The sequence below is a fragment of the Triplophysa rosa genome, linkage group LG4 (assembly GCF_024868665.1).
Source record: "Triplophysa rosa linkage group LG4, Trosa_1v2, whole genome shotgun sequence".
Lineage (NCBI taxonomy): Eukaryota > Metazoa > Chordata > Actinopteri > Cypriniformes > Nemacheilidae > Triplophysa > Triplophysa rosa.
Window position 1 is genome coordinate 8872470 of NC_079893.1, and position 12975 is coordinate 8885444.

The window sequence follows — 12975 nt, forward strand, 5'->3', positions numbered from 1 at the left end:
ATAGACACACTTTTACAAAAATTTTATTTAATTTAATTTGATTACTAAAATTTAATTGAACTTTTAGAGTCCTAAAAAACAGAATTAAAGAAAAAAAGTCAGAGTAAGGAGAAAATAAAATGGATTTTAAAAGGTAGAGCCCAGGCAGAGACCAGCCAATCAAACACATGCTCATGACGTCAGCCGCTAAACGCTCCAGTCAGGGTTAGCACATCAGCAAATGCAGAAATATTACTGATCATAACGTAAGGAAAGTGGAACACATAGGCCTTTGCCTGTTTTAGCTACATTAAATATTGGATTTGACAGTTTGACTAATACATTCTTTAGTCTTTAAAATGTATTACATATGCCCTACACAAAGTTTTTGTACCGCCTTCTGGGCCATTCTTAGTTTTAGACTACATGGTTACAAAACTTTGGTTAAAAAGACTTAGTCCTAGGGCACATCCCTCATTTATTTGGACACGTTTACAAAGCTTGTGAAGCTGTTGTTTTATTTAGCTGCATTTGTTTTGGATGTTTAATTCCTATTTGCACTTTCATTTTGAATGTCAAGTTTAAGCTAGTGAACTTGTTATATTTTGCAATTGTTGCACTGATGCTGGTTTAATAAACAATGCACTAAACTTGTGAATAATTTGTTTTGTTATTTTGTTTACCAGGGTTAGGAAATGATTGTTTAAGTTGAGCCTGATGCCTTGCACAGTGCATACAGTTTGTTAAGTAATTCAGCCTTGGTATCGGATCGGTAGTCGGTAACGGCCAATACTGAATCTCAGGAATCAGAATCAAAAATGGTGGATCGGAGCACCTCTGATGTTCACATCTTATGTGTGTTTGTGTGTCTGTGCGCACATCTTCCTCACAATACACAGGCATGTACGTAAATGCTTTCATCACGGAGATCATGACAAGACGTACATCTATAAAACTATCAATGGCCGTGAGGTCATCGTTTGTGTTCGATGAAAACAGGAGTCAAGGGGTTTGCTGGTGTCATGGAGATGTGATGTTCAGTCAAAATGAATGCAGATGTACATCATGTAGCGTGTGTGTTTATTTACCGTCTCCGAACAAGTTGTAGCCCTCACAGCCCGGAGCCATTTTATCCAGCTGCCCGCAACACATCCACTCGCCCTCCTGCCAGAACTGAGGGTGGAACTTCGCTGCTATCTCGGCGTTATTCCTAATCTCTGAACAACACAAGATAAAGAAATCAACACACGACACACACGTCTTTCTTCTAGTCAACTATGTTGTCTATGTAGGTATTGTTCATCGACCACCGACCACGACCACATGCGAGCCGAGCGTCACATCAAATCACCTTTTATCTGCAGAAAACACTCACGCTCACTTACCTTCCTTGATGTTCTGCACCCAAACACTTCTGCTCTCATTACTGGGAGCAAATATATATAACATAGTTGAATCATGAACAACCTGACAGAGAGAGAGAGAGAGAGAGAGATGTGTGACATAAAGCTCAGTGATGTTAGTAATGTTTGTGTGACTCTCTCTCTCTCTCTCACCTGAAATGGATATTTGTTCTGACAGGGAATGATGGTCGAGTTGGTTCTAACAATCTCAACACATTTGATTCTGTTCAGCTCCACTGAACCCTTCCTAACCCTCTTCTGTAAATTACACACAAATGAACACAGCCTCTTAAAGCACACAAAAACGGTGTGTTTATCGTATCCACTCAAAATCTAAATATTTTAAAACAGTATGTCAATGTCAATATCGTGGGTGTGTGAGAGTGCGCGCGTGCGCGTACCTCCGCTCTGAGCTCATAATATGTGAGTTTGCTCTGGGTTAACACAAACACCCTTTCTTTATAGTTGAGTGGAGACGTCCGTTTCTTCTGCTGAGAACGTTTGATCAACGTTTCCTCAAGAATGGGTGTCAAACTCATCTCCGACACACTTGAGCACTCAACATGGCCATGGGTCAGAAACTATATTTATATACAAACATAAGAACACAACGCTGTCACGTGAAATGTTCACATGAACTAAACTAAACATTTACTCGCTCAATCGCAGACATACGAATAAAAACACTTCCTTACCTTCTGCGCTTGTGTTTGTGATCAATGATAAGGAAACACGAATGAAGGAAGTCAAGTCTTGTGTGCATGCGAGAGCGCGCGCCCGAGAGAGACATGCACGGTGTCTGAATGCGAGTTGAGGTAACGTGTGTGATGACGTCATGCCTGCTGTCAATCAAAATAGCCGAATAATCAATCGTCCAGCATCATTCACAACACTAAATGAAAACATTTCGTTAATCTCTCCGACTATTGAACATGCTGTGTGGTGTTTGTGACGCGGGTGCCCGAGAACAGAACACAACAGTGAAACACGTTCTAAACATTAGACGTCTGATGGACGTGCAGATCATGTCTATATTGCGTCCGTCGGTCCAAAACCAATGTTGCACGTCTACACGACATGCAAACAAGGTCTGCTATTTGGACGTCTAACCATGACCCTATGTGGATGTCATAATGTAGTTCAACATTTGAACGTCGGACTAGGTAACTTTTTTGGACGTCTAAGACACGTGCAGAAAAATGACATTATGGATGTAATATTTTTTACTTAAGACAAATATCAACATGGTTAATGATTATGAATATAGGTTATTTGTGATGAAACAGTAAACAGTATCTGTTATTTGATTATTTATTTATTGAGTACATGTTTTAAATTTTCCTGTTTTTCCTCTAATTTTCTGGTTTATTTTGTGACTGGACCGCAGTTTTTTTCTACATCGTTGTGTTTAATGTGTTAGATGTTATCAAGAAAATTCTAACTTTTGAGTTAGCCGAAAGCAAATATATTGCGGCAGTGGACTCGTCGAGTTGTAGGCTGTGTGGTACACGACCGTTATGATTTGAACCAGTCAACGCCACTCTGATTGGCTGAGGCAGCAAGTCATCATAACCAAACCAGTAAACGCCACTCTGATAAGCCGAGGCAACACGCCAAGCATTCGGCACGTATACTTCTGAAGCAAGTGGACGACGTTCGGCTCTGTTCAGCTAAAGCAAAATCATCGTTTTCCACTCAGTTGAAGGTAAATTCGGTCAGCTTATTTAATTATATGTTCATTTATAGTGTTAGCTGTTTTAGCTTTGTTGTCTTAAACTACCCAAACCTGCTATGGGTACAATTAGCATTGCATCTCTTCCCAATATAAGATAAGGCTTCATTCAGTGATTAACAACACTACAGGATTGTATTCCCTTCCAAGATGTACAATATAATCATATAACATGTAGTTTGACCTGTTTCTTTGAGAGTTTTACAAGTCTGGAAGTAAAGGATAGCTTAGCATAACGCAATTAAGTGCACTCGCACACAGTTAGGTTCCTCTGGGGAGTGTCGGTCAACTTTATCATGGACTTATTCCAACAGGTGCTGCAAATTGCAAGAATTGGAGGGAAGAACACCAAGGACTGTGTCCACAATGTCCTTGACAGGAATGTTTCTACATACAGTATGAATTGTGTGTGACGTGTGGGTGATCTGTGGTTTTCAATGTCTGAACAATGCATCGGTTCATTTGTCGTTTTTTCTTGCTTAACTCTTGTCCACCCCTTGGTAATTTTTTTTGCATTTTTCAATTAAAAATACTCCATTTCAAGTTCACAACACAATGCATTGTGAGCTTATAGACCAGCTTTTCAGGGACAAGGAGATATGTTGTATGAGGAATAAAAGGAGGGGACCACTGTAGAAGACACTACTCGACGTAGTATAAAGGGTTTATGACATGCATAATGTTATTCCTACATATATCATTTACATTGAATTATAAATGTTATCTATTTTCTTTAGGCTCTTCACTTGAGCCCTGATGGCGCAATTCAGTATGAAGGGGAAGGGAAAAAGGGCATGAAACATTTGGAGAAGACACAGGTGTGTAGAGCAATGAAAGGTAAGCCCATATTTCATGTTGATCAAGGGAAGATAATTAGCTCCTGCCAATCTGTGAATAATGACTTAATTGGACAAAACATGTCCTTCCCTGTTGACATTTAAAATACAATGCTTACTGTCTACCATGGCTATTTTATCATTTGCTTAGGTGGTATTGTATCAATCCAGTATTGGTAGTTTTGCTTATGAGTAAAGGGACTTTGTGTAATGACTGCAGATTGCCTTTGCATATTTCTAATAATCTGCCTTTTTTTCTACTTGTGCAGATGGAGTCATGAAATTTGATGACACAGCCACAGAGGACTTCATGGGGATGAACGCTTCAGAACATCTGAAGCATGCACCGCAAAGAAGTGAAGGACATGCAGCAGCCACTCAGGACTGATTATCCACTGTGGTGCATCTTGTCATAGTTTTGTTTACACAGCTTTTGTACATTGTCTTCTTTTCTGTGTTCAGTATAGTTGCTTATGGTTGGATTCTTACCTCAAAACACTGTAATTATTTTCTTATTTTTATTTTACCCTCAGTGTTGATTTTAGAAAGTTAACTGTTCTGCTGGGTTAAGATGGGGGTTAATGAATCCATCAATCCTTTTCTATTACTGGTAGTTTCACTTTCATTTTAGTTTCGGCAGACAATCAAAGGTAAAGCATGTTGGCTTCAACTGATACACAACATCGAAGTGATGTCTGCATGCAAGCCATTCAATTCACGTTCCTTGTTTTTACTGGTAGTTGGCAGGGAATTCAACAAGTCAAAGCTTTATTAGTGACATGTTTGTGAAAGTGAATAAAAATAAAGATGGAAATAAATGAGTGGTGATTGAATTGTGATTTATTTGTAAACCTCTGTGTATAACTGTAGTCCCATGTGTTTCCAGAAAGTTGAGGACCTGTCTCCTGCACCAGTTCATTTTCCTAGCTTAGTTTGGCTCAGCAGCAGGTTTGAACTGGAAATGCATGTTACACCTTTGTTTGCTTTTCCAGTTAACATCTGCTGCTGTGACAGTCAAATGAAGCTAAAGGATAATGAACTTGAACAGGATGCCATCTTCTGAAATGGGACTACAGTTATGCACAGAGCCTAGAAGCCTTATAAAAACGTCTAAATGTATAAAAATATTTTAAATTTGATGTAGAAAAGACGTCAACAACGACCACATTTGTACTACAATTAGCCCCTATACAGAGGTCCTGTGGACGTCAATGCTGGACGTTCGGAAGACGTTGAAAAAAAGACGTCGTCTGGCGTCACAGTCCGCACCTTCCGAGGACCCAAATTGGACGTGCAGAAATGACGTACATAAGACGTCGTTTGGACGTATCTTTGCGCAGTGGGTAATGATTGTGGTCACATACATCTTCCTAAACTCTATTTTAAAGGATTAAGAACTATAAGTGATGTAATACAAAAAACGATGAGCTGACTAGGTTGTCTAATAGGCGGAAATTAGCCGAATCTGCTCGCAAATTTACCTTCGTGGCTCACGGCTTCCTTCTGCACCGAAGCATTACAGCTATCGATTTTTAACAAAACAGACCTACTCAAATGTATCTAACCTAACTATTTTCACTCGTTATTGTCTACAAAACTTTCAATCAGGAGACGTAATGCCGAGAAGCTCCCGCGGAGTGAAGAAGAGGTGGAGTTACGAGACTTCTCAGACAGTTGAAGTGTCCAATGGAGTTAAGAGATTTGCTCTCAAGCTATTTTCAACACTTTAGATTGGTTAATAATTTGTAAAAATAACAGACCCACATGGGGACTGACCAAAAAATATGAAATTGACCAAATTTGGACATAGGAGGTTTCCGCCTGACAGCAACGATATAAATGTTTGATGTTCAATAATACACTGTAAAAAACAACTTTAAAACTTAAGTTTAATTTTTAAGTTAAATCAAATTAGCTTTATGTGCTAATTAAACTTACATTATATTGAACTTACTTTAAAAAATCTAGTTATATTTAAAAAAATGTTGTGGCGAGGGGGGCGTGGTTTAGCGAGGTCTGCGGCAGGAGAGAGAGCCGGGAGACGAGCGGTAAGTGAGTGGAGTAAATACAAACAACCAACACCTGTGTCTCATTCCAGTAAGGGCGTGGGGAGACAATATATAAAGACCCAGGAGACGCTCAACGGGGAGAGAGAGAAGGACTGCACACGGGCTGCCACGGTCACGGAACCTCGCAGGAAAGAACGAAGGACTTTGCTGGATTATTATCGTCTCAAGCCAGGCTGAACGAAAAGCTGTGGATTTATGTGTTGTATGAATGGACTTTTTGTTTTCTCGTGTGGCGAAGCAATAAAAGCTCGTGTCAGTCCCACCAACCTCGTCCTCTTCCTTCCTCAATACAGCGAACCCGCTACAAATGTTTTACAGTGTTTAAATGTGTGGTATTTAATCATTTATTTTATTAAATGTTGAAAACAGGACCATTCAAGGGTTATTTGTCAATCGCTTGGTTTCTGCAGCCACACACAGAGTAGCCCCGCCCATTGTGGAATCCCTTTACTCATGATTGTAAATTAATCTGAAATATATTTATTTGGATGTGATTGTGACACAGTCATATTAACAGTAGTCCTGTGCAGACACACACACATTACTCTATATTGTCCTAAATAAAAGTTTTGAATGTATTTAAACGGTATATAGAGTAAAGAAAGATGTGTGAGTGAAGATGCAGGTTGTTTAGAACATATCTATTATATTGTCATCCTGCCATTGTCTGTCTTTTTTCATAGGCATTGTGCCTGTGGTCAGGCTTACACCTCCACAAGAACTCAACTCCTTGGATCACGGGAGTGGTATAAGGCTAGTCATCCATCATTCAGTGAGCTGAGAAAAATGTATTAACAGAATGAAAGTACTGTATAGGGGTTGGAAAGTGTGGCTTGTTCAGGCCCATCATGCTTTTACATTGACATATAATAAGACTCAAAATTCCTTCCAGGTGGAGAATAAAAGGAAGGACCAACCTTTAATAAAAACAACATTGGGAGCATGGGGGGATTATACAGTATAGACTGGTTCAGGACAGTAAACATTAAAAGTACGTTTTATTCACAGTATGGGTTTCTTAACAAAGGAAAAGACATGTTAGTGTTTGATGTCCTCATACACGGCTTACATTACACTAGTAGTTTTTTTGTACATTTGAAGGTCTTTGTAAAGGGCAGCTTGACTGAACTTGTAACTTGTAACCAAACAGTTATTGGCCACCATTGACTACCACAGTAGGAGAAATTGCTTTGTAAATTACTTTGTGTTGAACACAGAAAAAATATTTTGAAGAAAAGGAACCAGTTCTGGGGCACTTTTGACAACCATTGTAACAGTTTCCTATGGTAGTCAATGGTGGCAAAGAACTGTTTGGTTACAAGTAATCTTCCAAATAATGTTCGCTGTGTTCATCACACCAAAGAAATTTATATAGACATGGAACAACTCAAGAGTGAGTAAATGATGACAAAATATACATTTTGGGTGAACTGTCCGTTTAAATGATTTCAGAATTATTAATAGCCTTATTTAATATTAGCTTCCCTAAACGTAGCGGCAGCAATCTTTATTTTATTAAAAAATGTTCCATCTTGACTGACACGTGTCCTCCATAAACTGAAAAACGTATTTCAAACAAAAAATACAATTCCATATCCTTTTCCTAAAGATCATCCTGTCACTATTCATCAGAAAAATCTAACATTTTATCAATAAATTAACCTTATGTTACAGCGTAATTGGCTGGTGAGATAAGATGATGACAGTTGCATAACTCTTATGTGATTAATAGGTTAAATGAGAAAGGCGTCTTGGATAAGGGAACGAAAAGTGAGAGAGAATTAGAGAGATAAAAAGAGAATGAGAAAAGCTAAAGAACAAAGCAACATTGACTTTGGGAGCTGTGCATAGTCATCCAATCAGCATGCAGGGCGAGTTGAAGTGAGAACGGGAAATCTGTATGAAATAAATTGAATGACCTTTATACCAACTCCATCTAATATAGCAACTCCGTCTGCTGCTTCTGCCATCCTGCTCTGTAAACCAAAATGGTATCGACTTCTGTGGGAACTGAAATAATAACAGTCTGCCGGGTTGCTCATGATCGCGGCGAGCTAATTTACCTCAGAAGGACACCCAGCTCCGAAAATCAATATCTTATGTCAACTGCAGAAATAATAACCAATTTAAAGAAATTCCTGCGTTACTACAATTCCTGCGTCTTATAGGTCTTAAACTTGGTCATCTCCAATGGAAAGCGAACGCCTGCGCTCGTGAATCTGAAGGAAGTCAGAAAGGCACTAAGGGATGTGTCTGTTTTGTTTAAAAAGAAAGTCAAGGAGGTTTTACAAGGGAAAGTGACTCATGAAGCAAAGGAGAGGTGAATCTCTGAGGACAAAAGTGAATGTGTGAATGAGCACCGCGCTTCACATCCTTCATCCTCATGACACACAATTATCCAGAGAGCATCCTCCAGTAGAACCTACATTCAGGAGGACTTTCAACATCTCTCTCTCTCTCTCTCTCTCTCTCTCTCTCTCTCTCTCTCTCTCTCACTGTACAATCAATGTCTTTTTTGTCTTTCACTGCAAAGTCCACAATTAAACATTTTCATCACTATCAAGGATATACTAACTGCTCATTACTTTAATTCCATTTTTTCTCTTATAAACCATTACGAGAGTAAAAGCTGGATGTGCTGTTATTAAAACTGCAAAACATTTCTAAAAACATTTCTTGTATCCACATGAAGTATCCACTTGTATCCTGTTTGGGGTAAAATTACACCTGCATTTATCGCTCCAGCATATAAAATGACAATAAAACATGCTAAACAAATAAATGTAAATGTAATTTTTTTTCAAAAGCTATTTTTATACTTAAACGAACACAGCTTTTTTCTAATGTACGTAAACTGAACTCATTTTAGATTCACTTAATCACAAAACATTCACTGCCTGTTTCAATTAATGTTAAAATATGCTATTATGGCCAGAGGAAGGCAGTCATTAACTTTATTTTAGGGAAAAAAAAATGTGTACATTTCCTACTAAATCAAACGGGGGAGATGAGCATCATAACCAAGCAGGAATGCAAAAGCAATCTGAAGAACGTAAATTAATTGAATACATTGACTTATGTTTATTGAAGATTAATTAGGTGCTGTAACATTCACACATGGCATAAATCACCGTTTGCCGCTTGCATATTTGTTCACTTAATACAAAATGACTGGTTCCAGAAACGTGAAGTCATTATTTTGTGTGTCCAGATAAATGTTTTTCCAAAGGTGGATGCAATTGTAATTAAATTAACATTTATATTTCAATTAAGCGTCATTTAATTTAAAAAAAGTTAGAGTGAGTGAATTTTTACGGTAAGCCCCTCTCAGTTATCAAGCATACATCCAGACTGGAGTATACAGTCCAAGTCCAAGGTATTGTCGAGGTTTTCTTTAAGCAACAGTACATCCTCCACAACCTACTCAGAACCACAGACACAAGATGGATAGTGCATTCAGTGCCGATTTATGGGTGTGTACAGTGTGCAGCCATTACCTAATTTGCATAATTATAGTGAATCCGGTGCTAAAAGCATGCAGACAGCGTGACTCACTTTTACCAAATTTTCTCTTAGAAACTCCCAATCAAGACAGGGGACATAAAAAAGGAAATATTCGGGTAGAGTGCACCTTAATAATGCCAAATAACTTCCGTGTGCTCTCTGAAGTAGCATCTAAATAGCCTCTTTGGATTTTCTACGGCACACCCATAGTGGTGTAGCGGTCCTGCACTTTCAAACACTTAATAAGTCAATAAAATCACAAGCAAACAAAAGCTCACTTAGACGTCAAACACGGGCTCTTTTCCTGAAGCGAGCGGTCCCTGAGATGCTATTAAGAGTGTTGATGTGTCTCTTAAAGTGGTTGGGTCTTTCAATCTGCTCTTTCAGAGGCACAAGCTAAAGAAATTGCCTGAAAGCATCTCTCTTCGTTTCTTTTTCATGTCAACAAGGCACATGAAATGCCACCTTTATGGCTCACTCTAGAGATTAGGGTAGCATCCCAGAATGCTTTTCTGCTTGGCACGGAACATTGATTTCACTGTAAATGGTACACCATCAGCTCAATGAGCATTTGGAGTGTATTTGGTGGGACAGTATGCTAAAATGTGGGTGGTCATGTGGGATGAGCTTCAACAGAAATTATGTCTACTTGCTGGTTCAGCAATGCCGGCCATTTGTATCTATCTGTGTGTGTGTGGTCAGAGGCCAAAGACATTATAAAGGGATCATGGGCAGCTGCCCACAGTATCCAGAACTGCTGACTGAACATTCTCTTTTAGTCATTTCTCGCTGTGTGGCAGAGGAAGTGTCTGACCGGGAGGAAGTTGAGGGTCTGTGTGGAGGAATAGAGGCGTGTGTACACACGTGCATGTGGCTTTGTGTTTATATGCTGAAGGACACGAGGAAAACATTCCTATGCTGTGAAAGTGATGCCAAAATAATTCTGGTCCAAAAAATGGCTTGCACCAGACAAAACAAAGTACTTTAAACATTAGTTTGAAGTCCAAGTTTACAAAATGTTTACATGTGTAAGCAAACAGACAGATGAGGGAAGCTTATTTTTGTCACAAAGGGAATTTAAGGAAACAAAAATGAAAAAGATATGAATTTGGTGCATTTTTAATATTCTCAGAGGAGGTTTTAGTGGGGTGTCATTTAAATATATTTTTATCACAAACAGCATGACATGCGGATTATTATTATTGTTTTTAATTATTATTATTAACAAAATATTTTTATTTAAATTAGTTTAAAAAGCCAACAATGCTTGCAATATTTAAATTGTTGTAGGGCTGCTTGGATTTGTGGACCCCTAGAATCAGTCCCACCTTCACCCTATTAGTTCTGGCCTTGAATGGAGACAATGAAACTGTCATAATTGCCTTTATTTGTAAAGTAAGCAGCAGGTTTGACTTTTTTCTTCTATTTCTACAATTACAAAACTGTAACATGGCAACAAGGGAAATATCTTATTACTTTATTACTGTATATTAAATCTAGTCATTAGGAAATTATTCTTATTTTATATTCATATTAACACATTATGCTGCTCACACCCTGTTATATTACAATTCCTTTGGCTTAAGTAACTGTCAAATGTCGCAATTTAAACATCCTCTGTAACATGATATACTGTATAAATAATCATAGAGAAAGCATTTTAATATTCTTTTTTTATATTATATTCATAAAATGCATATGGGTAGTTGACAAATAAACCACATGTGTCCCATAGTGTGACATAGCAAAAATGTAGAAAAACTAACGATACGTATCTCTTATTATTTTATATTATAAACAATATAAAATAATTTATTATGAACAGTTTCCAGTTCTCATAATCAAAAATTAAATAGTAACATTTAAATATATATTAGGAGTGTCACAATATTCTGGTACAAAGTATATAACCATGATATTACTGTAATAACCACGATTCTCGTATCTTGTGTTAACAATCATCAGCATCATCATTTAAAGTCAAAAGATTGAAGTCTGTTACTAAAACATATATTTTTGTAATGTATGTATTGTGTATATTTACAAACATTACTTTCATAGCTAACTAGGAAAACAGTTGTATTAGACATGGTCCCTGTTAAATACATCAAATAAACCAAACTAAAGATGAGATAATAGACCTCAAAAGTGTCAAATTCACTTTTATTGCAATTTACAGACTGGTGCAACCATTCCCTAGAGTTTGAAAAGAACTACTGAAAAGTTAAAGTTCTAAGTTCACTATGGAGGGTGTTTAAAGGTGATAACTTTGTTCGCCTCACTGTCTCTTTCAAAATTTGTGCTGTGGCAGCATTAACACAGTGTGCAATTCAATGAAACCTCTGCCCTGAATGGCAAACAGAAGAGAATAAAGGAGACACAGAGTAGAATGTTAATGTCATTACTAGACTCCCATTTGCCTTCAGTGTCATTTTCAAATGAAGCAAAGAGCAGTGATGACCTCACCATTACCATCAGTGTTTATACTGTAGGAAATCAATAAAACATTTTGGTGAAAGGTCTGGATCTGAGTCTTCTTCTGTGCTGTGTATACAGTAAATATTAGTGAAACAATTAAAATAACTTAGCCAGGACTGTAACTGACTTGATAATCTCTGACAAACTTTAGTTACTCTGACTAAAACTCCAACAGCTGCTACATAATTTTCTATATAATGCTTTCCTGATCACTGAACAAAGCCGAACGGACAGAGCCAATAACAGACCATCTGTACCTGAGCAGTCAAGAGCCAACATTCCAAAAACTAGGGCTGTTTCACTGCCAAAACAGCCAATAACTCGAAAGGGAACGTTTTTGAAGGCAACTTGCTTTTAGACTGCTTTCATATCATTATCCAAAAAAGTTCAAATAAGCTAGTAACAAACAAGCATACAATCCGTAAATGTTGCCTCTATATCTCCATCTCTGTTTGAAACAAGAAATTTACGTAACTTTACCTAATTATATGTATGTGCGTTTAAAATGCATAATTGTAAATGTAAATGACATTTCCCACAAAAATGCACCTATAGCGGCAATATATAAACTTCTTTCAAATCTGGATTAGATAAGGAAACCGCTGGGAAAGTTATGGATTGCAGCTTTAATGATGTCTGTGCTTTATTTATTTCTTTATTTATTGCAATTCTTTAAAGGGCACACAGGATAGCCCTCAATAAACAACCAACTTTGATTCCTTTTCAGATACAGACCATTTCTTTTTTTAACACTACACAAATGTTTGAACAAAATACAACCATCAGAACATTTAGAGCTGAATCAAAATGTTAAAACGAATATCTTTAAAATTTAATTATGTATGAAAGACTTAACAATAAAAAAAATAAAAAATAAAACGGAAGTGCTGCTGGACCCATGATTACATCTTCCGAAGCGATCTGCTGTTTAATGTCTGAGAAGGTAGCATTATTTTGAACCTTTTTTTCAAACA

At 37.5% G+C, this 12975-nt stretch overlaps 1 protein-coding gene and 1 long non-coding RNA gene across 5 annotated transcripts; one reads left to right on the top strand and one right to left on the bottom strand.

Moving 5' to 3' along the window:
• LOC130553145 (tyrosine-protein kinase Tec-like) lies at window positions 1-2285 on the bottom strand. The gene is made up of 5 exons (XM_057331924.1): window positions 2078-2285; window positions 1784-1963; window positions 1536-1640; window positions 1365-1446; window positions 1-1196 (listed from the first exon to the last, which is right to left on the bottom strand). Exons 2-5 carry the CDS (start codon window positions 1919-1921, stop codon window positions 1060-1062), a joined length of 462 nt encoding a protein of 153 aa, XP_057187907.1. The 5' UTR covers window positions 1922-1963; window positions 2078-2285; the 3' UTR covers window positions 1-1059.
• Window positions 2286-2420: 135 nt separating this feature from the next.
• On the top strand, window positions 2421-4771 carry LOC130553146 (uncharacterized). Of its 4 annotated transcripts, none has more exons than XR_008962818.1 (4): window positions 2653-3087; window positions 3429-3530; window positions 3852-3951; window positions 4220-4771. It is a non-coding gene; the product is annotated as an uncharacterized LOC130553146 (long non-coding RNA). The 4 variants fall into 4 exon arrangements; XR_008962819.1 differs by having other exon boundaries at window positions 2659-3087; window positions 3429-3519; XR_008962816.1 differs by having other exon boundaries at window positions 2421-3087; window positions 3429-3951.
• The last annotated feature ends 8204 nt before the right edge of the window (window positions 4772-12975 follow it).

Coding starts and splice junctions, on each gene's coding strand:
- LOC130553145 (XM_057331924.1), bottom strand. CDS start 1,921: ATGAGTTTGACACCCATTCTTGAGGAAACGTTGATCAAACGTTCTCAG. Junction 1,641..1,783: donor ATTATGAGCTCAGAGCGGAG/GTACGCGCACGC, acceptor TGTAATTTACAG/AAGAGGGTTAGGAAGGGTTC. Junction 1,447..1,535: donor AGAACAAATATCCATTTCAG/GTGAGAGAGAGA, acceptor TCTCTCTGTCAG/GTTGTTCATGATTCAACTAT.